At 34.9% G+C, this 25,518-nt stretch overlaps 1 protein-coding gene across 1 annotated transcript; it reads left to right on the forward strand.

Moving 5' to 3' along the window:
* Positions 1-1,929: 1,929 nt before the first annotated feature.
* Positions 1,930-25,518, forward strand: LOC132555785 (TNF receptor-associated factor 6-like). The gene is made up of 8 exons (XM_060220148.1): positions 1,930-2,007; positions 5,972-6,030; positions 14,551-14,988; positions 18,916-19,078; positions 19,420-19,581; positions 22,573-22,647; positions 23,544-23,621; positions 24,208-25,518. Exons 3-8 carry the CDS (start codon positions 14,627-14,629, stop codon positions 25,330-25,332), a joined length of 1,965 nt encoding a protein of 654 aa, XP_060076131.1. The 5' UTR covers positions 1,930-2,007; positions 5,972-6,030; positions 14,551-14,626; the 3' UTR covers positions 25,333-25,518.

Raw genomic sequence — 25,518 nt, forward strand, 5'->3', positions numbered from 1 at the left:
TACGGAAGCATTCCAAATTTGGAATCACACCCAAACGTGGTATACATATAACCTGATATCACTTGTATTAAGATACCTGTTTTATTTCTCTCCCATTTCAAATTGTGCACACACGTAGTAAGGTCATTAAAAAATCATGGTTTAATACACGATAGTGCGTGTCTTTAAAGAGTCGAGTAGATTAGCAGTCAGCAGATGTTTTTGTTTTGTTTTTAAATTTTATTTCTGACGTGAAATGCCACTTATCAATACGATCTTTTTAAATTTAAAGTCTCTCTTCTTTCAGTTTGCAGTTGGGTAACATGGTGTATTGTACATCATTTGTATTTCCTAGTTAATATTTATTCCCTAAGGTTTTATTACTATAATGCGATATCGATACCGTCTATGTCACATGACTGCCACGTGATCCAAATGTACAACGTATATTAATCATTATTAGTTATTAGAATGGTATTGTTTTCTACTGATAGGCTTGACCAATCAAATTTCAGTGACCAGTTCAAATCAATTTCTTTGTGGTCGATCTGACAGTTCGAAATCTGACAGCTGACGGTTAGTACCTGTTTCCAATCTTCTGAGTAAGCAATTTGATTTTTAAGTAATATATCTGCATATGATTTTATACATGTATGTGTATAACTGAAATTTGAAAAGTACGGATTATTACCATGTATATATTCATGCATCTTGCATGTATTTGTGATCGCTGCTATTGATTAATATTTTACCTGTATAGTGTCAATCAGTTTATTCACTTAATTACTATTTGACCAATGTCTGCGATAGTGTAATGGATAAGGTCGCGGTGCTGTCAGTTGTTATTTTTTAATTCTCGTAGCCGAGGTTCGAATCTCGGAAGTTACTGTATTTTATTCTTGTATTTTTCATATATCGTAAGTTTCTATTGAATAAGATTGTTTGTCCATCTCAGGTGTTCATCTCAGCGAGATTTAACGTATAGCCAGAGACGTATAATAATATAATATAATCTGTATTATACGTCACTGGTATAGCGAAGAAGGATTCTGTCTCGTCTACCTTACCTAGGGCGAGTTATTTCGCTAACACTGTTCCGATTACTGTTGACATAGGTCATGTTATTTCCCACTGTTTCTCAGTGTAACTTATGAAATTGTGTACTCATAGATATGAACCATAAATGTAATTGTAATAGTGAAATGATTAGCGTGTAGTCGATTGTATCAGAGACGTATATAACATGTGTGTTATATACGTCTCTGATTGTATAATGCCGGCCAAAATTATAATCACTCTCAGTGTTTTATTTCAATTTGTAGAATGTGCGTTATTGTCTGTTTCTATTGAATGCTATTTTTAAATATATTGCAGACGAATGCATTTCGTCTGTATCTGAAATAAAGAAGAATCAGACTGAAGGACTGCTGGTTACACGTCTTTAAATGTCGATTAGCTTTTTATTATATTATTATTTGCGACTGTGCATGTCTTTCAAGTGACGATTAGCCCAGTATGTTATATTTGATTATTAGTGAAATATTGTTATCGATACAATTGACTATATGTATAATCTCGTACCTTTTAATAAGACAAAAATATAACTTCTATTAAAAGTAAACCAGGCGTGTCGGGCCGACTTCCTGAAAGTGATCAAATACAGAAGTTTTGACTACTGTAGAAAAACATTCTTCTTCCGCATGTCTGCAGTTTTGTTTAGGGGTTGTTCGAATTTCTTTAAGTCAATTAACTTTGAAAATAAATTGTGACACACGACATAGTGAAACAACATAACTGATTCACAAGAAGTCTATCGACGTAGTATTAGTTTCGAGTGTGTAGTAATGGGGAATCCCCGTCGGTGTCACCATCATATAGACGCTTTGCACTTTCCCTCGCTCTGCAGTTAGGAAGTAAACATAAAGGTGAGACAGACTGGATTTTTTTTCTAACAGGAAGCTTGGATCAGATATCCCTTGCCAAGATAGAAGGAAGTAGGCATGTCTGGAATGTTTTTTTCACGTTGAGGTAAAACCCATTTTACGTAAAGTGACTTATATTTGTATCAATATGTAGAATTACTCTGTGAACGAATCTATTATGTTTGATATTTGCAATGGAATTGTACACGAAGTTAACACACCATTTTTTCATCAGCGTGTGTCATTGAGATATATCGCACGTGTATTCGTTATTTTCTATATGATATGATATTCACACAATTACTTAAAATGGTCATAACAAAATAATGGGTTTGGGATCTGGATTGATAACGGTAGAGTAAATTATTAATTCAATGACGGTCCTAAATTTGCTGAAGAGGCGGGGTCCTACTTTCGGTTGTATTCATGACCAGTCACTTTTTTATCTGTATGAATACGCCATACATGGATAGATTCCTGTGTTACTTCTTCCAATTATTCACATCCTTGAACTTTTCATATCAAGGTATTTTTGGGTTAGAGAGCTGTATGTGAAAACCCTGGTGGAGTAACGGTGTGACATCTACAGCTCATTATTTGTCATTGACTATGGTAAGGATTAATGTCAGGATTCGGACCATAGCTTGACAAGACTGAGTTCTATACTGCTTTTGTGAAATACATATTTCCGTAGCTAAGTGAATGAAATTTTGCAAGGGTTATGTTCTCTCCCATGTAGAAAGAACTTGTTCAGAAGTATACCATTGTAACAGCAACAATTTTTTTTACCAAGATTAAGATCTGGCCTGGGTTCCTACATCATTAACAAAAGCCAATCCCAGAATATATGGCCTTCAAGACTTATACCTTACCTACTGACTGAGCTGCTAGACCAAAACAATCCAGTAGAGTCAGTAAGAATATACATATATACATAAATGTGAAAGATTGGTTAAAGTGACATCATTTCAAGTGGCATGGCAAACAGGATGAGATTTTAATGCAGTAAGCAGTATAGCCAACTCAGATGATTTCATAAGGTCAACCTGATATAGGTCATAGGTGTGACTTGCTTTAATCTTGGAAATGCTAGAATCATCTGATATTATGTGACTTTGTGTAGTACTTAAACAGTTCAAAATCAATTTTTAGATCTAATTTAGTCAATAATTTAGTCAAGCATAACTTGGAACACCATCTAGATATATACAGGTGTGATAACTTTACAATACAAACATAGCATAGAACACCATCTAAATATATACAGGTGTGTTAACTGTACAATATAGACATAGCATAGAACACCATCTAAATATATACAGATGTGATAACTGTACAATACAGACATAGCATAGAACACCATCTAAATACATACAGATGTGATAATTATACAATAGAATTGATTATAAGGTCGCTTTCTTCTATGGCTATTTGAAATAACCAGTAAGCTTTGATTTTTAAGGGTTATGAACAACTTGTGGATGGGGCAAGAATTTGTTCATTTAGTTACCAGTAACTATTAAATGGTCGGTGTCCAAGTATAGTCCTTAGTATTCCACGCATGAGCAACATGAAATACCTGGCTTATCTTATAATCAATGAAAGAATATGTTAAACAAATCAGCAACAATTTGTTGATGATCATCTGACTATTACATATCCAACCAGGTACAAATTGTATGCATTAAGCATTAGCCCTTTAGTAATCCTCTTCTCCTCCTATGAAATTCATTTGAAATTGTATACCCTTTTGTTTGTTCCAAATATTGCTGAAATTTGGTTGATTGAAGTTTGTTAAATTGACCACAAATATGAAAAGTTGACAAGAGTTAGATATGAGAAAAATTTTCAAACAATTTTGAAAAAAAATTAAAACATCTATAGTTATATATAATATCTAAACTTTATCTCAATCAACAAAAGTCACAGACCTATGAAGACTCATGTTTTAGCTCACCTGCCTGAAGGGACACAAGGCAGATGCGGGGATGCGTCATCCATTATGGATCTTCCAAGCATATTTTTTTTTCTTTTAAATGATTGTGGTGGTGTATTGTGATTGAATCTGCAGATATCTTTTTTCTGTTATAAGAAAGAAAAAATGGGTAATGCTTGTATGGCAATCTTGAACATTGCCGAAATTAACTAAAATAAAGTTGTCTCTTTGCTACCTATGAGGAGGTGAGTGATTAGGTTTCTTGTTTTACAGCTGATTACAGACCATTTCCCTTAGATAAATAGTCTGTCATTTTGCAGGAATATTCTGCAAATTTTAAGAAAATAATTATCTTTTTCCAAGTTTATGAAGGAAAAAGCATGTATAAAATTTGGGTGTAAATAATGCAATGTTTATCAAAGTTTGTCACCACTAATTACCTTAACCCACTTGAACATTAAATAGCTCGGTCACAGGGTTATGTGTATAAAATGTATGTCATTAGGCTTTCAAGTCTAGTTATCTTGCACTTGACCGGTGACTGGTAAGATATAGTGAACATTTTAAAATTCATTTTAGAAATGATGGCCATGACCAAGAGTTTGAAGACTCTTAAATTTCGCACAAATAGATTTTATATTTTTGATTTGTTATTTACAGGGAGTTTTAAAACATTTTCGAAAATGCTTACATGGTGGAAGTTTACAAAAGATCTTGTTTAATTCATCAATGTATTATGTCAAAATATGGTGTGATTTATCTAATTACCTGTAAAATTGTTAATCAAGTAATATTTCTGGAAATAAACAAGACTTTAGTGAAAATTTTCATATTCTGATAAAACAAAGATCTTGCTGTCATGAGAGATTGCTTGTGTTCAATAAGGCCTGGTTATAGTTTAGGATAAAATGATCGCTATTTAAGTTTATTAATTGCAAAATCATTTCAGATTACCTGTATATTTATTTGGTAGGGAAAATCTTACAATGATTCCAGCTTCTTTAAGATAAGAAGTCAATTTTGAAAGTATTGAATATATATATAGCCTAGACATCTCTTGACTCTTGAAACTATTTTTTGTCCCTCCCATACTGACATGGACCCTGTGTCCCCTAAATTTTTTTAATTTATTATCACCTGCAATACTGGTATAACACAGGCAAGCCATAAACATACTACACTGCCCCAGATTGACTTATTGTCCAGCTGTCGCCTATCATATGACGTCACTTAGTGTATATCATAATTATCTTTCATTTAGCCGAGGAAGTGGTACCCAATATATCACTCAACATGTAGCTCTGGCTGTGTATGCAGGGAGGTTGACTTATTGACAGTAACATGCACATAGCACTGGTTTTTCACCAGAAACTGCAGCAAATGTGGTGAAGCATATCACTGTATTATATCTAGCAAATACATTATGTATGCAGTGCGTTAGTATGGAAATACCCATTTTTTGATGATATCACTATTGTATTTTTCCTAGACGATATCTTTGGTGACTTTATATCAACATATATCTGATAAAAATATTAATAAATCCATCATCATCATTCCTGGTAATAAATATGCATAAATTTAATGTCTTAAACCTGAATTAAAAATACAATACATTGTTATTTTTCTCATGCATCATATTCATTTAGAATAAAAAAAATCCTGCATTAAAACAAAAAACTTGTGTGAGATTGACTAACATTAAAACAAACAATCATAACTCCAAGACATTTTTGTATATATTCTGTTACATTTATCAGAAAATAATATATTTCAAATGGCTGTTTTTTGTTGTGATGAAGAAACTGACCTTTGAATCTTAAGAGATCCAGATTTTGTCGTGAAAGTCATATCTTAGTGAAGCTTAGACATATGGGGTGTTATGATGTGCTGAAATATGACAGTGGGATATGTTACAGGAAGATTATTACTGAATTCTTAAAACAAATAAAACTAATTATCTAGTGTTTTTGAACCAATTTGAAGGGTTTGGTAAAATATCATCAGCTTTGACATAAACTTTTGGATGATATAGAAAAGAAAAAGCAGTTACCTCCCATATGTTGCAGAAAACATGCTGCCTACATTTGTGAAATTTTGTTACATTAACTCATATTTTATTGTCATTTTTCAGAAAAGTACATACGTCCCACTGCATAGAAGATCTAGCTGCCTAGGAGTTGATTGTATCTGGTAAGCTATATTATGTAATGACAGTTAATATGATACACTCTGAATTACCAAACCATTTATTCTTGTGAGACATTTAAATAGTGATAATGTCACTGGTGCGAGTTTTCAGCTTTTTTTTTTGTATAAATTCATGCCATAAATTTCATTGTATTATCAGTATTACAGGCCTCAGGACAGTGACAGGAAACAATCTTCACAGGATCAGTTGGCTGTTAAACTTAAATGTTTATAAACATTATTGAAAAAAACAATGGAAATCTTTATACAACGACATGTCTGTGTCCTAATTTAGCTATATAGTTAGTGAGTTCCGTCATCTCCTTCAGAAGGATGTGGGATAAATTCCTTTTTAGAAAGGGTCAAATTCTTTGTTTATTACTTAATCTAATCCATGTAGATACAAGGCATTTCGTCATACATGGATGTTAATGACACAGATTTAATTTAAGCCTCAAACTAGAAATTAATTACTACACTCCCCAATTTACAAATGTACTAGGTCATGGGACACAAGCCTCTGTTTGTCAAGCTTGTACACAATGTTTGGTTATTATTTTTCATAGTAATTAAGCCAAATGAAATACCCAGACAGCTTATATTGAATGTGAAATTCTACAAGTGTAATTAAGTGTTTGTTGTGATATAATATATTGATGCTTTTTAGCTGTGTTGCACTTACCTTTAATTATGTCCTGACATTTTACCTGAACATCTGCAATTAGTTACTTAATTGTGTCATTAAATAGTTTAGTTCACTTATATTTCAGTTGAAATATTGTGTATATTTTTGCAGTTTGCATTAAGAAATTATTTAAACAAACTTGGTGTAATTTATAAAATGTAAAGTTTTAAATGGTTTGACTATTTATATGCAGTCTTTGTTTATAAAAAACCACATTTTGTTCCATGAACAGTAGTATCCATAAAGATCATAGCTTTTATAAGCTCTTTAAAACTACTGATAGAGATAATGATCAAATTCCAGTGTAGATTTTTTATTGTTCTCTTAAATTTGATTTAGATTCTACGATAAGTAAAAACAAGTATTACAATGTAGACATCAGATCAGTCTTTGTATATATTATCACTTATCACAGTGTACACATTCAAAAGTCCAGATTCTTGGAGAGAAAAACCCATTGGTTGCCTCACATGACGTAACCGGCACAGAGTTCTTTCCATTGAATTAACATTCTTAAGGTCTTTGTTAGTGGCTTGAAGCTTGTTACTATTGAAGTGTTTATGTTTATAATCTAATTAAGCAATTCACATATAAGACCAGTTTCGATGTTTATGATAATGGTTACTGTACAGGCACTGACAAAAAAGTTTCCAAATTATTTACAAAACCACTCTGAGACTTCAATGTGTGAAATTGCAGGAAACAAAAAAAAAAAAAAAAAAACGAAAACGTTAGGATAATCTAATATATAAATCCTTATTGTAACTCAAAATGGATTAAACAAGAAAGGTAGAATCTCAAAAATAGAATTTACAGGAGTAAGAACGTGTTCCGGTGTCCGGAATGGTAAGAATCACCGGTTTCAGAATAAATAAGAATGGGATCTATGTTTTTCACGTTATCAAAGAGTCATAGTATTGGCACTAAATTAAAAAAATTAATCGATTTATGGATTAAAGTTAGCTATCAAATATTAACTCATCTAAATATTGTGCTTTGAAGAGTTGTGCCCCTTTGTTAGACTCATTAGCTTATCTGAATAAGGCGAGCGTAATTGAAAGTGATTTCAGGAAGTATAATTTTTTAATGTTACGTTTTCTTTTTACTTTTTTATAACCCGATATTATTACATACCCAAATCACGTTTTCTTCTGTGCAAGGCAATACTGCCAGTTTACCGATTGTGCATTGCACGTCTGTGGCGTTAGTAAAACATCGAGGGTGCAACTAGTAGCATTAATCAACAGTTGGTGTTTACACAAAACCTTCCTGAGGAATTCAAAATACTTAAGATGCATTTGTTAACTAATGATTTTTTTTTCAGAAAATATTAAATAATTGGCATTAAAAATTTCAAATCCATAATAAATACGAACTTATTTCAGCGCGAAGGTAAAACTTGCACATTTGATATTTGACAGAGACCTTCCGGTCAAAGAGAACAAAAGCGCACTTAAGGTTTAAAAGGAATTTAGTGATATAGTCAAACAATATCTTTGAAGTGATAGTGTAAGTTAACTAACGTTGCAGGTAACATTAAATTTGACTGATTCTCTCTGGTGTTCAGTTCGAAATCATATGATCCTAACTCATTTTTTTTCTTTTGTATCGATAAGACCAAATAACACCATCTTCCGATTTTTTCCATTCCTTATATGGACAAAATAACTGAGAAAGATTGGTGCATCCCTTTGTTCTTTCCTTGAACGTTTAATTATGATTGCTACTAAATGCTCACGTGTTAATCGCTATTATATGCAAAATATAACTTAAGTAAAGTCGGCTTGCTTACCAATATGAATTACTGAACACGCTGTTCCAAGATAGTATCATTTGGCAAATTAACGTGATTCAGGAAGTTTCCGAGAAAAACTTCTACGTGAAAATTATACAACGAGAAATTAAATCATTCTTAAACTGAGTGATGTGTATTAAAAAGAAAAATGATAGTGGTAAGTCCAAAATCGATGTTATACGAAGTTTCGCAGGACACCACGAATAAACACATGACTAATATTTACACTCGGCATAAACAGAAAATGTAAAGCTGGAGCAAAGTTGTTTACAGATTAAGTACTATCAGGCGTCATATCAAATATTAGAATATGGGGCGGTTTTATTTTTTGATTTGACCAGTTGAACCAGGATTGTTTGTATATGAAATAAGAGTGGATCAACTGATTATATTTTACATTCTGACGAGCTTCGACCAAACCTTTCGAATCCTGTATTAATATTTTCAAGTCGGTCCCGATTTATGCCTGAAATATTACTTTTGAATTGTCGACAAATTAGTTTGTCCACATAAACTAAGATGCCTTAGGTGTACAATACGGACCTCTCACTGATCCTCTTTGTTATTTTCCAACTTTCGGCAACGATTGTAAATTGAGGAATGTTTTACAAAGAATGAATTTCAACCGCTTTTACACCATCACAAACACACCATATCGTCTTGTGTATTTCTTGGATACATTCACACTTGATATACCTTTATTAATAAATAAATTTTTCTCTTCCATGATTTTTTCCGTTTCCTGCTACGGAGAGGATAAATCTTACTTCGGAAAATAACACAATGGATGATATTAATTCATTTGCTCTTGCTCAGTATTATGGTCATCAGTTAGTAGTGTATTGGTATGCAAGCCAAGATGCGGGCTCCAACCCTGGGTACTTAAGGAAGGTGCTGAAATAGGGGAATTTCCTTAAACGTGAATCAAAATAATCTTCATGAACCGAAATACTACAGAATATAAAAGAACTATGGAGGTAAATGTCACAAGGTGATTTATCTGGTCCTCGGTTCTTTCTGGAGGATGGGATTGTAACTGTTCTACAGTTTATGCAGTAAAATGACATTCTTGGGGATGTTTATTTCGTTTTTGTGAAAAGCAATTTAATCTTGGATATAGATCTTATGAACAATTTGATTGTATGGGCATACAGATGTGGCCCCACACATGGGGCCTGAAATGCGAGGCACATTGGGCATTACAACTTCCATTGACGGAATAATCCAGAGATGCTTTATCAAACGGACAGATTTATCAAACTTGTGAATTTCAGAAAACTGGGGTACCGTTTTCCTTAATTGATTGTTAAATTGTATTATAACTTATATTGGAAATCAAGTACACGAAAGACTCTTCTTCATCAGACGTTAATTTCTATCTTTTGTTATAATTAAATGCCATGGACAGTTTTCCACCAAGTTGTATGATAAGCGTGATGGTTTTTATTTTCCTTTTGTGATTTTTCCATTTCTGGATAGCAATATACCTGCATCCCGAACTATGGTGTTCCCATTATCACGATTTTCGTACGATATGTCGTAAACTGACAGACAAACTCGTAACACTGGGTTTCAAAAGATGCAAGTTGATGAAAATTAATTGAAAGTTTTAATGTCGTCATAGTGATCTCATTGAGGAACATTCGATTTTTTTGTGCTATATGTAGTAGGGGATGTTTGATGCTCGTTAGTGTTCCTGTTAGTTCAGTTGTTGTATACCTAGTTCTCATTTGAGAACGTGAGGTTACTTACTTGAATTGACCAAGATTATCATGGCGGGCGTCATCGATGAAGCAGAAGACGCTTTCTTACTCCTTCTGAACACTTTGTCTTATTCTCCGTGTATCTTTTCAAGAGTCTCCGTGTAAATCTTTTGTTCATAGTTTGCAAGAGTTTTATTGTATTTGTGTTTGGATTATTGTTATGTTGAGGTGTTGGTATTGTCTTGTTGTTGCCTTTTGATATTGGAATATCTAAGAAAACGATGTTTTACAGATAATTGCTTATGTTTCTATAGATTATCCTAACTTTACCAATATTGTTATCAGAAATCTGTTTGCAACAAAAATAACATTATATTAGGACTTAAATTACCTTAAAAGCCCATGAGTGTTTTTAATCACGACGTTAGTTTTTGACTTTAAGCCAGCATTTTGGGATTCTATAGGTGGTTCCCCGTTTTTAAACTTCCGCATTCTAGGTTCAGCTCAGTTGAAGTTTAGCAACGGAACGAGAGTGGTCCGTTAAAGTGAAGCTGCTTTATGGACAGGTAAAATGTATTTTCATATGTGTTTTAAGTGTGTGAAAGTTTATTTTTAAATTCTGAATGTGTAAAAGACAAACTATCCCTACTCGATAATGTGTGACATTTGGAATTTTTCATTACGGTGATGTAAACGGATGAGTTACCTTATGTTACAGTGTAATGTTTGAAATATTTGTTTACAACAGTTGTCAAAAACAGTTTTTCAGTTCATTTCGTTTCGTTTGTTAAATCATCCTGAACTAATACGGTATATGTTCATAATTCTGAGTTAAATAATGACATACTTCTATTGAATATGTGTATAGGTAACTTGCAAAATAGACATCGAAAAACTTATTTAGAAGTTAGCAATAGGAAGCTGTCAGACAGAACAAAAACAAATTGTGAATTTTACGTTTTTGAAATGAACAAAAACAAATTAATATATTATTATTTTATAAAGATTATCTATGTCATGTTTTATAATTTATATGTGTTGAATAAGACAAAATATGGTATTACCTTATACGGGAGCTAAAAAAATGAAGGAACAAAACATTGTCAGTACCAGTTGATTGTTACACGTGCCTTTACACAATACTGTGTGCTTACCTAGTTACGTTTGTATTGAACGTGGACGCATTGTATATTGATCGCTTTTCGAGTCGCCTATCTTAGTGGTTTATGTGTGATAATTTTGAGGAAGTTGATAAGATAAAATTGAACTAACCAATCACAGTCGACATAACCTGGGGAACTCAGTAGTGTACACAAAGTTAACAGTAAATCTTGTCGCTAATTTAAGGTTCCTGATTGGATGGAGACTGTGTTACATAACGTTACAAAGTGTAGTTGTAGTAGGTTATCATTTGTTTACATTCGCATTTAGGGGTGATTTAATACTGGAATGAATTATTTGGTTTTGTATTTGTTTTGTTTTTTTTCTCTCTATTTAAAAATATTCTCTATTTGTTAACTTAAGGGATGGACACTTATACAATTTGTTACATAATACAACGTTTACAGAATCAAATTGTCATATTCATCGTGTTATACCATGATAGGTAATATTTGATGTCGTTTGTTTCGCTTTTACTTTTGGGGCGAACCCAACTGTAGAGTTGACCGATATATTTTGATATAATTTTACTAATTGTTCACCTTAATGCATATATTCTTGTGTAAAGTATTCCTGCTACAGGCGTGGCCTTAAATAAAAGTATTGTTTGTTTCGATTGGTCTCATATTACTTGTCTAGCATTGGTGTACTTTCTGCGATGTATTACTAGTCAGCATTATAGCTTAATATAGTAAGTTTCATCTTCTCTTTCTAAATTTGGCATCAGGGAAGGACCGATGTAATCACACATTTATAACTTTCCATAGGGGATGTAGTTGATAAGGCGTATGAAAAGTAGTACTATCGTTTCCTTCTTTATATATACATTGCTGTATCTCATTGGTTCATTACCGAAAGAGCAGGATGTATCATAACATCCTTGTTACGTTTTTTTGTCTGCTCTGTTCATTATGCGTACTGTAGCAGTGCTTTACACAAACACCTCGCATTTGTTGTGTGAATGCATTGATTAACTGAATGTATTGCGTTTCTATACACATATCAGGTTTATTCCACTGTAGTATTACCGTGTTATTCTATCGCAAAAGACTTCCGTTTTGTAAATGATGAGTAAGAGAGTCAACTCGATCACGTAATGGTCTATAATCAGTCGTGTACGTAGTTTTAAAGCACTTCCTAAATACCAAATATTTGACAACCACAGTCATGTATGGTTTGGCGTTTATATAGTTGGAGATAGAAATGGGTGATATGACCTGATTTACATTCGAATTTATTGTTCTAGTCAGTAGTTTTGAGATGCACCTTAATTAATATGTGTGGATTGATATGTGTAAAAGAGCACCACAGGGAGTAACGTCATGGGATTTGATTAACATATTAAAAATATATCACTGTACTCAGGCTGTCCAGCGTCCCTAAAATTCCTAAAAAAATCCTAATTTTTTTCAGTTTTGCTAAAATTCCTAAAAAAAAAAAAAAATGAAAATTCAAAGGGAATTCCTAAAAAAGCCCTAATTTTTCACTTCAGTTCCTACTTTTTTATATTTCTTACAATTTACTGAAAATGTCATACTTAAAATGTGTTTTAATGTAGTCTGTAGTTCTAATTCAGGGTAGACCATGAAAGGCAGTTGACCAGTGGATCTATGTACCCAGATTGTTATTGGTTGTGACTGAGTGACAGAGGTGTGATTCTTAAGGTCACAGCCAACAGCAGCTGGGACACTGAAACCCTGGAAGACACCTTTCCTGCAATTAAGGCATTGTATATTAGTTTCTATTTTGTCAAATTTGCAAAGGTAAGTCAGTTTAATGCTTTCATACTCCCTATTCTAGTTACAACATTCCTAATTTTAGCCCTAAATTTGTCCTAAAATTAGCCCTAATTTTTTGTCAAAAAGTGCTGGACAGCCTGCTGTACCGTTTTAATCCGGCCGCACATCGGTTGAATATTTTTACAGATTAATTGGAAACTTCACATGAAGGTTTATTACCATGAAAGCCAGGTCAAGTTCGATAACCAAAATTTTTCGCCCATTATTTACAGAGTTATGGCCTTTGGTACATTAATGATTTGAAAAATATGTTTCCCCTCAATAACTTGAGTAATTTTTCATTTATTAATTTGAAACTTCAAATGAAGGCTTATTACAAAAATAGTTTTGGACGGGCATATATTGTTCGGCCCTGCAGTATTCTGGTATATAATCAACTTCCTGGTTCTGTACTAAAGTTTTAGGTAGTACAATGTGTTTAACGACTCGACTCACTCGTCCATGAGACTCTTTTGTTAAATCTCTTTAATGTATCATCAGTCTTGTTGAAGTTATACACCAAGCTTAATTTGAGTTTGTTGTTGATATTATCTACGGTTGTTTTAATGTGATTTTCTGTGTGGAGTATCAAATAGTATTTATACTGCCAATGTAGATACAGTTACAATAATGAAACGTGTCTCGACATTTTGATTTTTCTCGAATCTTAATTCCACATCTGTATGGCTGTATGTTTATTGTCATCGTCTAAATTATGTATTGAGAAAATGGTTTCTTTTCTTCCACTTTTTGTTAAAAAATGACTAGTGATGCCTCAGCCCTAGAGCTTAAGGAGATTCATGAAAATCAAAATTGGTCTAATTCAACTTCAGCATACTACGAAGGTGTACTGTCTGTCGTAATTTTCCAAGAAAACGTCAAGTAAATGTTGGCACTGTGTAATTTTTTTCAACAATTAAAAGATGACAACAAATCCAGGTATCTAGAGTAAATATGTTATAGTGATTTTATATGAACACTAGCATTTGGTCTTGCTGATGAAAATCCTGTTTCAGATGTATAGGTATACCTTTCGCAAGTTTACATTCAGGGACTATATGCTAATTGACTATTATCCACGAATTCAATCTTCCTGGTTGACGTGCATTCCTCTATTTTATATGTGATCGTCAGGGTTATTTATATATGGATACTAGTCACGTAAGGTATTGGCAAGACGGGTTAGATAGTTTACATATTGTGACTATTATCACATTATATATACGGAACATGTCTTTATTTTTAGATTCAGACATCAGCTCTTCAGTAAATACAGTAAACTTGTTAACTGGAATGTAACAACTTACATTAAAACGACAAAAAATGTCATTCGTATTAAAATACCAAAAAACATACATATTCTCATCATTTTGTTTGAACTTGTATTGATCTCTATTACAGACGCAGCCAAAATGACGTTTTCCAGCTCACAGCGAGGAGTTCCAACTTCCCGTACCTCCAGAATGATGTAAAATTAATGGATGATCTCGTTCACGTCAATAATTCACAAGAAAGGGATCAAAATGATTCGTCAACTGCTCTTGCTTGGTCACAAAACGTTTCTGGTGTGAACGCTGATACCAGTTATGACCGAAATATTAACCACACGGGTCGACAGAACTATTTCTCGCACATGCACACGATGGCCTCCGGAAGTGGAAGTGAATGTAGTTCTGGATTTCAGTTTAATCAACGGCGAGAGGAAGGTTACGACTTTGAGTTCGTTCTACCCCGTGAAGACAAATATGACTGTCCAATCTGTCTGTTAGTACTTAGAGATCCATACCAGACAGAGTGCGGACACAGATTTTGCCAGAACTGCATTAAGCGATGGCTAAGGTTGGTGTTTTGAAATCTCATTGTCGTTTTCAGGACCGGCTTGTACGGCTGTGGTTTTGTCTTTGGGTAAGATACTTAACTGAAATTGCTTTGATACCGCGCGGCAGGCCTCCTAGTGAGTGTTCGGTGATGTGATCATCAGCAAGATTCTACTGGGAGATATCGCCTCAGAATGATCCAATGATCCTGATCTAAAGAGCAATAGGTGTTATAATAAAAATTTGAACCATAAATTGATTTCCATGTATAAAAAGAAATAACATGCCTCATGCAGTTGTTTTAAGACATTTTATAGTTAGGTCACAGTCTCGCAATATTCGACCTAATATAAGGGTCAGTCATACAGAGGTAAACACATATATTTATCATATGTATTTACCGATCAATCAATTTTCTATGAAATATTAAAATTACAAGGCAACAATGACGTAATAATGTAAAGTCAGTATATTTGACAATACAAGACAAAGAATGCGTAGCATAAGCTTTGATCAAAAGAATTGATATTTTATTCCTCTGTAGGTTCTGGAGATATAAAATATATCTCTAATATCCCAATAGCATGATTTCTGTGTTATATACGCAAAACTACATTGAAACAACACTTCAGTACTTCTCCATCTTTCATCTTATGATAGCCATGTTATAGTTGCTATCGATGCATCAGTTCTGTTACAGAATCCGCTTTTAGTAGGAGGGTAGCAGATCTTTTGTGATGATGCAGCACTGTTGTGGTGTTACATGTATCATAACGTCACAAAAGAAGGTGCTTATACATATACATATATAGTGTTCTAAAACGTTTGGCTAATTTCGGTAGAAATAGCATTATAGGCTGATTTCTTATGTTGTTCTTATGTTACTTCTATTGTTGCCACAAAAGAAACAACAAAGTTGCCTACGTATTACTTTTGTATCAACGTAACCTTCAGTCTTTAGAGGCCTTGAGTCATTAAGTCTTATTGCTGTTGCTGGGTATGTTAGCCCTGTTATTGTTTTATCGTTGCTGGGTATGTTAGCCCTGTTATTGTTTTGTCGTTGCTGGGTATGTTAGCCCTGTTATTGTTTTGTCGTTACTGGGTATGTTAGCCCTGTTATTGTTTTGTCGTTGCTGGGTATGTTAGGCCTGTTATTGTTTTGTCGTTGCTGGGTATGTTAGCCCTGCTATTGTTTTATCGTCATTGCTGGGTATGTTAGCCCTGTTATTGTTTTGTCATTGCTGGGTATGTTAGGCCTGTTATTATTTTGTCGGTGCTGGGTATGTTAGCCCTGTTATTGTTTTGTCGTTGCTGGCTATGTTAGCCCTGTTATTGTTTTGTCGTTGCTGGGTATGTTAGCCCTGCTATTGTTTTGTCATTGCTGGGTATGTTAGCCCTGTTATTGTTTTGTCATTGCTGGGTATGTTAGGCCTGTTATTATTTTGTCGGTGCTGGGTATGTTAGCCCTGTTATTGTTTTGTCGTTGCTGGCTATGTTAGCCCTGTTATTGTTTTGTCGTTGCTGGCTATGTTAGCCCTGTTATTGTTTTGTCGTTGCTGGGTATGTTAGGCCTGTTATTGTTTTGTCGTTGCTTGGTATGTTAGGCCTGTTATTATTTTGTCGGTGCTGGGTATGTTAGCCCTGTTATTGTTTTGTCGTTGCTGGCTATGTTAGCCCTGTTATTGTTTTGTCGTTGCCGGGTATGTTAGCCCTGTTATTGTTTTGTCGTTGCTGGGTATGTTAGCCCTGTTGTTTTGTCGTTGCTGGGTATGTTAGCCCTGTTATTGTTTTGTCGTTGCTGGGTATGTTAGGCCTGTTATTGTTTTGTCGTTGCTGGGTATGTTAGCCCTGTTATTGTTTTGTCGTTGCTGGCTATGTTAGCCCTGTTATTGTTTTGTCGTTGCTGGGTATGTTAGCCCTGCTATTGTTTTGTCATTGCTGGGTATGTTAGCCCTGTTATTGTTTTGTCATTGCTGGGTATGTTAGGCCTGTTATTATTTTGTCGGTGCTGGGTATGTTAGCCCTGTTATTGTTTTGTCGTTGCTGGCTATGTTAGCCCTGTTATTGTTTTGTCGTTGCTGGCTATGTTAGCCCTGTTATTGTTTTGTCGTTGCTGGGTATGTTAGGCCTGTTATTGTTTTGTCGTTGCTTGGTATGTTAGGCCTGTTATTATTTTGTCGGTGCTGGGTATGTTAGCCCTGTTATTGTTTTGTCGTTGCTGGCTATGTTAGCCCTGTTATTGTTTTGTCGTTGCCGGGTATGTTAGCCCTGTTATTGTTTTGTCGTTGCTGGGTATGTTAGCCCTGTTGTTTTGTCGTTGCTGGGTATGTTAGCCCTGTTATTGTTTTGTCGTTGCTGGGTATGTTAGGCCTGTTATTGTTTTGTCGTTGCTGGGTATGTTAGCCCTGTTATTGTTTTGTCGTTGCTGGGTATGTTAGGCCTGTTATTGTTTTGTCATTGCTGGGTATGTTAGCCCTGTTATTGTTTTGTCATTGCTGGGTATGTTAACCTTGTTGTATTTTTAATTTGCTAGACATGTTAAATCTTATCTTTGTGTTAGATAAAACGTATACACCAATCTCTTTCTCAAGCAAAGACTATCCAAACACTGATTTAAACACACAGAGAAAAAAATAACATATTTTTCGTATTAGCCAAAAAAGCATTGTTTATAAACACCACCGTCTGATACATCGGACTGATATAGAGACTATGTGTTGACGGGCCGTTCAGAATGTAATAATTATAATAATATAGAGACACACAATTAGTGTTTGAAAACAAGTACTGCATGTCTTATTTAAAATGGCTCTTTTACATACGGTTTATGAAACTGCTATAGTGTTAGATATTTCCATCCACATTAATACAGTTGTTATATTAATTTATTACTCTGCATAAAACCTGACCAGACGTAATGTAATTGATCGTAACTTCCTGGTTGAAAATTAGAACGCAAATAGAAAAATTCTTCCTGGTTCATACTAGCTCTAAATATTTACACAAAAAAATCTTCATGCAATTGATGCGGTTTATACGACAGAGTGGATTGTTCTAAGAAAAAAAAATGCTTCATCAATTATCTCGACGTTTGTGATGTTTAAGTAGTATACTAGACGAAACCATTGATAATATCAGACTGCACCATCACAAATAGCGGAAGGTAAACGACGTACATTTGTTATTTTGATAACATTTTCAAGGTTTTCACTAATATATCTTCTCACGAACTGCCAGCTTTGTTGATGTTACGTAAGAGACCATTGGTCAGTCACACTTCATTGCAGTTTTTTGTCATTTTTTTTTCATTTCAAGAAGTTAGATTCACTACAAAGGTACAGGAAGTGCTTAATAGTAATCACTTCTAATTACTGCTAATTAACGCTAATTTGAATTCCTATTAACTATATGTTCCGCCTACATTTATTTTCCAAAAATGCGTTCCTAAATTTAGTAGTTTTACCGAGTATTTGTTTATCTCTTCCTTGTCCAAAGATATTAGAATGCGGAAGTATTTTGTATACATGAAATATTAATGGTGATAAACTACTACTGTGATAACGTATTATGGATTTGACAAGTCTATTTGGTCAAGGTCAATATTGATTTTATTTATTTAAAAAAAGGAGAAAAAGGGAGGGGATTCCCCAATACACTTGTTGAAACAGATAACATGCAAATATTCTATTTGCTGATAGACACAAAAGTGTGATATAAATGTCGATTCAACGATTGGTACAAACTTTCTGGAGTGGGTATTATGATTCAGTAGTCCACAATTCCATTACTTTATCAATGTTGGCTGTTTAACGATGGTTTTTGCAATATTTTTTGTTTTTGTTATAAATATATTCGCATGTTCATAGCTCGGAATACAGCAGGTCAGGTTTCTTTTGTCATGTTGTATTGGCATAAACACATAAGCAGTTCATGACTTGAATGTTGCCAGGGAAACGGAAGCTGAACCGCGCTGCCCAGTTGACAATGCGCCTTTGGGAGAAGGTCAGATATTTCCGGATAATTTTGCCAAACGAGAAATCCTAGCTTTATTAGTACAATGTCCCAATCACAAGGATGGCTGTGATACGCATGTGGTTCTGAAACAACTTCAGGTAATGTTATGATCATTACAAAATCAGTTACATACGGACATTGCTAGTAGGCTAGCAAGTAATTCAACACATTGATAACATTATCATTTTTTACACAATTCAACAGATTATGATAATTTCCTGATACAATATGTGGACATAAATTCTAAAGTGTCCTACTGAACATGTTGCGAAATCAGATCAGTGAGATTCCCCAGTTTCTCAAATATCATACCATTGACCTAATTTGGGTTTTTTGACGACATTCGAAACAATGTACAAATTATGTAAATACATTCATATAAAGATTTTCTATTTTTGATCCATTAAGCTAACATTTCAGCTTCTGATTTCTTTTTCAGAAACACTTGGAAATATGTGAATTTGCTTTCATACCCTGTCCAAATCGATGTGGTGATATTCTGCTCCGGAAGGACCTTAACAATCATTTGGAGGAGGTTTGCCACTTACGACGTGTGAAATGTCCCACATGCCACACGGAGTTACAGGCAGAACATTTACAGGTATAATGTCACAGTTTGCTGTATATCACCAAAGTTTAAGAATCATAAGATATCTGATATTGTTCAGTGCATATTACTATGTGTAACATTTGTGTCGATCGATCATTAATAGTGCAACAAAACCATAACACTAACTTCCATCCCGCTTCGAAAAAATATTCAAATGACTGCGGTAAGTAGTGCGATTGTTGTTTCATTGCCGAAAAACAGCTGTAAGGAAAACGATTGTGAGGAGAACGGTTGTAAGGAGAACGATTGTAAGGAGAACGATTGTAAGGCCAACGATTGTAAGGAGAACGATTGTAAGGAGAACGGTTGTAAGGAGAACGATTGCACGGAAAACGATTGTGAGGAGAACGATTGTAAGGAGAACGATTGTATGGAGACCGATTGTAAGGTCAACGATTTTAAGGAGAACGATTGTAAGGTCAACGATTGTGAGGAGAACGATTGCACGGAGAACGATTGCACGGAGAACGACTGTAAGGTCAACGATTGTAAGGAGAACGATTGTATGGAGAACGATTGTAAGGTCAACGATTGTGAGGAGAACGATTGCACGGAGAACGATTGTGAGGAGAACGATTGTAAGGAGAACGATTGTAAGGTCAACGATTGTAAGGAGAACGATTGTATGGAGAACGATTGTAAGGTCAACGATTTTAAGGAGAACGATTGTAAGGTCAACGATTGTGAGGAGAACGATTGCACGGAGAACGATTGTATTGAGAACGATTGTAAGGAGAACGATTGTAAGGTCAACGATTGTAAGGAGAACGATTGTATTGAGAACGATTGTAAGGTCAACGATTATATTGGGAACAATTGTAAGGAGAACGGTTGTAAGGCGAACGATTGCACGGAGAACGATTGTGAGGAGAACGATTGTAAGGTCAACGATTGTAAGGAGAACGATTGTATGGAGAACGATTGTAAGGTCAACGATTTTAAGCAGAACGATTGTAAGGTCAACGATTGTGAGGAGAACGATTGCACGGAGAACGATTGTATGGAGAACGATTGTAAGGAGAACGATTGTATTGAGAACGATTGTAAGGTCAACGATTGTAAGGAGAACGATTGTATTGAGAACAATTGTAAGGTCAACGATTTTAAGGAGAACGATTGTATGGAGAACGATTGTAAGGTCAACGATTTTAAGCAGAACGATTGTAAGGTCAACGATTGTGAGGAGAACGATTGCACGGAGAACGATTGTATTGAGAACGATTGTAAGGAGAACGATTGTAAGGTCAACGATTGTAAGGAGAATGATTGTATGGAGACCGATTGTAAGGTCAACGATTTTAAGGAGAACGATTGTAAGGTCAACGATTGTGAGGAGAACGATTGCACGGAGAACGATTGTAAGGTCAACGATTGTAAGGAGAACGATTGTATGGAGAACGATTGTAAGGTCAACGATTTTAAGGAGAACGATTGTAAGGTCAACGATTGTGAGGAGAACGATTGCACGGAGAACGATTGTGAGGAGAACGATTGTAAGGTCAACGATTGTAAGGAGAACGATTGTATTGAGAACGATTGTAAGGAGAACGATTGTAAGGTCAACGATTGTAAGGAGAACGATTGCACGGAGAACGATTGTATGGAGAACGATTGTAAGGTCAACGATTGTAAGGAGAACGATTGTATTGAGAACGATTGTAAGGAGAACGATTGTATGGAGAACGATTGTAAGGTCAACGATTTTAATGAGAACGATTGTAAGGTCAACGATTGTGAGGAGAACGATTGCACGGAGAACGATTGCACGGAGAACGATTGTAAGGTCAACGATTGTAAGGAGAACGATTGTATGGAGAACGATTGTAAGGTCAACGATTTTAAGGAGAACGATTGTAAGGTCAACGATTGTGAGGAGAACGATTGCACGGAGAACGATTGTGAGGAGAACGATTGTAAGGAGAACGATTGTATTGAGAACGATTGTAAGGTCAACGATTGTAAGGAGAACGATTGTAAGGTCAACGATTGTGAGGAGAACGATTGTATGGAGAACGATTGTAAGGTCAACGATTGTGAGGAGAACGATTGTAAGGAGAACGATTGTATTGAGAACGATTGTAAGGAGAACGATTGCGAGGAGAACAATTGTAAGGAGAACGATTGTAAGGTCAACGATTGTAAGGAGAACGATTGTAAGGAGAACGATTGTAAGGTCAACGATTGTAAGGAGAACGATTGTATGGAGAACGATTGTAAGGTCAACGATTGTAAGGAGAACGATTGTATTGAGAACGATTGTAAGGAGAACGATTGTAAGGTCAACGATTGTAAGGAGAACGATTGTATTGAGAACGATTGTAAGGAGAACGATTGTAAGGTCAACGATTGTAAGGAGAACGGTTGTAAGGCGAACATTTGTATGGAGAACGATTGTAAGGAGAACAATTGCATGGAGAACGATTGTAATGCAAAGGATTGTATTGAGAACAATTCTGTTGCAAAAGTAATGACCTTCATTTTTCGAATACATGTATACATAGATATACTTTGAACGCACTTATTCAGTACAATTAAACCTTAGCATTTATCTCTTCTTCTTTTTTTTTTTGCCAAGTTAGCGCAACGATTTATCCGCGCATCAGTAGGAATTAGTTATTAACAATATACAGAAGCGAAAATTAGTGCAGATAATATGAGCGCGATATCGTCGACATGAAAAGCATAAAATAGACAACATGTAGTTAAGTGTCTGAAGTCCTTGTGATGATGAAAGATGTATTTCATCAGTATAATTTTGGCCACTCTCATGCCGTATGAGTACGAACTGAAAATTTACTGTGTATATAATGTATATAGGGAAATGCAAAACAATTACTGTATGTATAATGTGTAGTTTATTTTAAAAACGTGTCCTTACTTTCAAATTGAAAGTGTCATGTAATCTGTTATCCTTTTGAACTCCGTTGTGTTGTATACTGTTTCGTTACGGTTTATTAAAGTAGATGTCTTTGCTTACTTTAGGAGCATATGGATACGTGTCCCCTTTCAAGCGTTCAATGTCAGTTTTGTGGAAATGAAGGATTGATTCGAGAACAGGTATGTTATTTATTCTTTATTATTTCCTAACATGTTTATTATACTTCCAACTTTGTTGTGATATTTATTTATTCTTATTGATAATGCCACAGAATCGTAAATCGGAATTTTTGATTGTCTGAGGATCATTATAAAATCGGATTCATTGCTTCTATGCTCTTAATGAAAAATGGGGGACAAAGCTTATTCAGCATTATATAGCTATAACAAAAACAGCGAAACGAATTAAAGATACAGAGACTGTAACGAAGTATTACGGAAAACTGTTAAAATTTACCTTTGTGTTTTTCATATACAGTTAAAACTTCCTCAATATCAATGTTATCATCCCCTGTGGGGTTTTCTTATATTCATAACTAAGGTATAAAAGAAATCTTTAAATACAGAACTGGTTGATTTACGTATCAAAATATACCAAACCCGCATCCTTAGATTTACATCCCCGATTAGGAAATGGTAAGAAACCTTGCAGGTATTTTGAGCATGCGTTATTCATTTTGTGGTGTTTTAAGCACGTGCAGGTGTAGCTTAATGATAAAACATACGTCTGACTTCGATCTTCTGATCCACCGCTCTGATGGTCAGTCCGCAAGTCTTCAAAACAAACCAAATAATGGAAGGACGATATCAAAAACACTGATATTGATAGAGACCTTAATCTGGATCGCGCTACGCGTATGTCAGGTCATGATTGGCGTGTAAGTGAATAATAACACAAGGAAACCAACGCAATCATACAACACGAAAATTATAGAAAATATTGTCTGTTATTGGTAAAACACGTATAAAGCTCAAACAAAGGGGATTTCGACACGCGATAAAACTTGCTATATTGTATATTTTTTCAACATAAACATTTATTTGATGTTTTATCATGGCGGTTATGTTTATTGCAGCTCCAACGACACCTTAATAATGACTGTCCGAAAGCGATCATAGATTGTGATTTTAAAGAGCTTGGATGTAAGGAAACGGTACGTGTTTGGGCATCATATATCTAATTCATGGATAAGAACAAAGCTTTAAGCTTGTTTTCTAATCCCATATGTATTATATGTTTGTGTTAGATTGTTGAATTTTTAATAAGACTATTGCTTAAACTAATTAATCGATCATAAAATTAGGAAGTACAACTCCATTGTTTTTATGGATGTACGAAATACATTATCAGTTTGAATTTTGACCGTATTGTCGATCAGAGTTGTTGTGAACAGTTATTACGCATGTACCGAAGAGATATGAGGTGTTGTAAATTTTGGTAATACATGTAATTGTAGATGCAAGTCTTTTTTGAAATTAGTTTCTTGTTTTGTTCAGGGACTGATAATTGTGTGTAATTAATTCTCACTGCTAATTAGCAAGAAACTGTAAGCAATGCGATTTTCTATGGTGTAAGTTTTCTTTTGGTTCCCTCCTCTCTATTCAGGTATTCCTGACGAAATTATATATATGTATTTTCTATGATATATATTTATATTGTACATATAGACTCGGGATGAGTTCCCTATATTGTTTCCGGTGTGAAAGAAAAATTAACAAGGACGTTTGGTTTCCTTTTAGGTTGAGAGACAATCGATGGCGAAACACATGCAGCAGTGCCAGCATGATCACATGCAGCAAATGTGTACAACAATTGTTTCTCTGGTACGATTACTTCAGTTCAAACCAGGTACTTTAAATGATACTTCGCGACAGTCCTCCAGTCAGAGTGGCCAAGGGGAAGAGGGAGAACAACAGTGTTCCTCACTCAACGCTTTATCAGGTTTGCTTCAAGCCAGCATGGTGTTTGGACCCCAGTTGGGACAGCAACCGCCTCATTTACCGCATAGACTGAGGCAACAGTTTAGTTCTGACAACATGTTGAGCCACGGATCGTCTGACTCTTCAACCAGTAGATCAGGCGAGGTGATAATTAGAAGAGACGATGAACGGATTGCTAGCGGTAGAACCCAAGTCATGTCTACTGTCAGTATGACATCTAATAACATTCAGGGTGTAGACCTTGAAGGCGCACCTAAAGTACCTCTTCACCAGGATTTTGAATTCCAGTCACTTAAATGTCAGAATGCAACACAGGATGAGAGTCTGGCTAGGCACGAACAATCGTTAGTCGAGATTCAACAGAAAAATGACATTCTAGAACGGACTAATAGAGATTTAAGATCAAAAGTTAAAATTTTGGAAAATAATATTGCAGACATTGAAGGTAGGACATGCAACGGGACGTACCTCTGGAAGATAAAGAACTATTCAAAGTTTAGAAGAGAAGCCGAACACGGGGACACAACCGCAATTCACAGTCCTCCTTTCTATTCCAACTTTTACGGATACAAGCTGTGCATACGCGTGAACCTTAATGGCGTAGACAGTGCAAGGGGAACACATCTTTCCGTGTTCATTCATTTCATGCAAGGAGAATATGATGACATTCTAGAATGGCCTTTCAGCGGTCGTATCGTACTCACAGTGTTAGACCAGAACCCAGTGTGCGAGCAAAGGCATCATGTCATAGAAACTCTTGTATCAAAGCCGCATTTAGCTGCTTTCCAGAAACCTGTGACCCCAAGGAATCATAAAGGATTTGGATACATGGAATTTCTGCCTCTCAGTATCCTAGATAGTTCATCCTACATTAGAAACGACACTCTTTTAATCAGAGCATTTATTGTGAACAGCTCTACGTAAAATCCCAGTCAATGATTGTGATAACTCACTGTGTATGTATTAGACGTTATCAAGTGGATGGGCATGTGTATTTAATTGATAGTTGTGAAATGAACTGCAATAAAATAACGATGCTTTTAATAATTTGAAAGTACACAAGGTTCGGAATGTATTAGTGTTGAAATAATTAAAGTTCTCTAAAAAGAA

The sequence above is a fragment of the Ylistrum balloti genome, unplaced genomic scaffold, assembly GCF_031769215.1.
Source record: "Ylistrum balloti isolate Yb309-2 unplaced genomic scaffold, AGI_CSIRO_Ybal_v1 Utg370516, whole genome shotgun sequence".
NCBI lineage: Eukaryota > Metazoa > Mollusca > Bivalvia > Pectinida > Pectinidae > Ylistrum > Ylistrum balloti.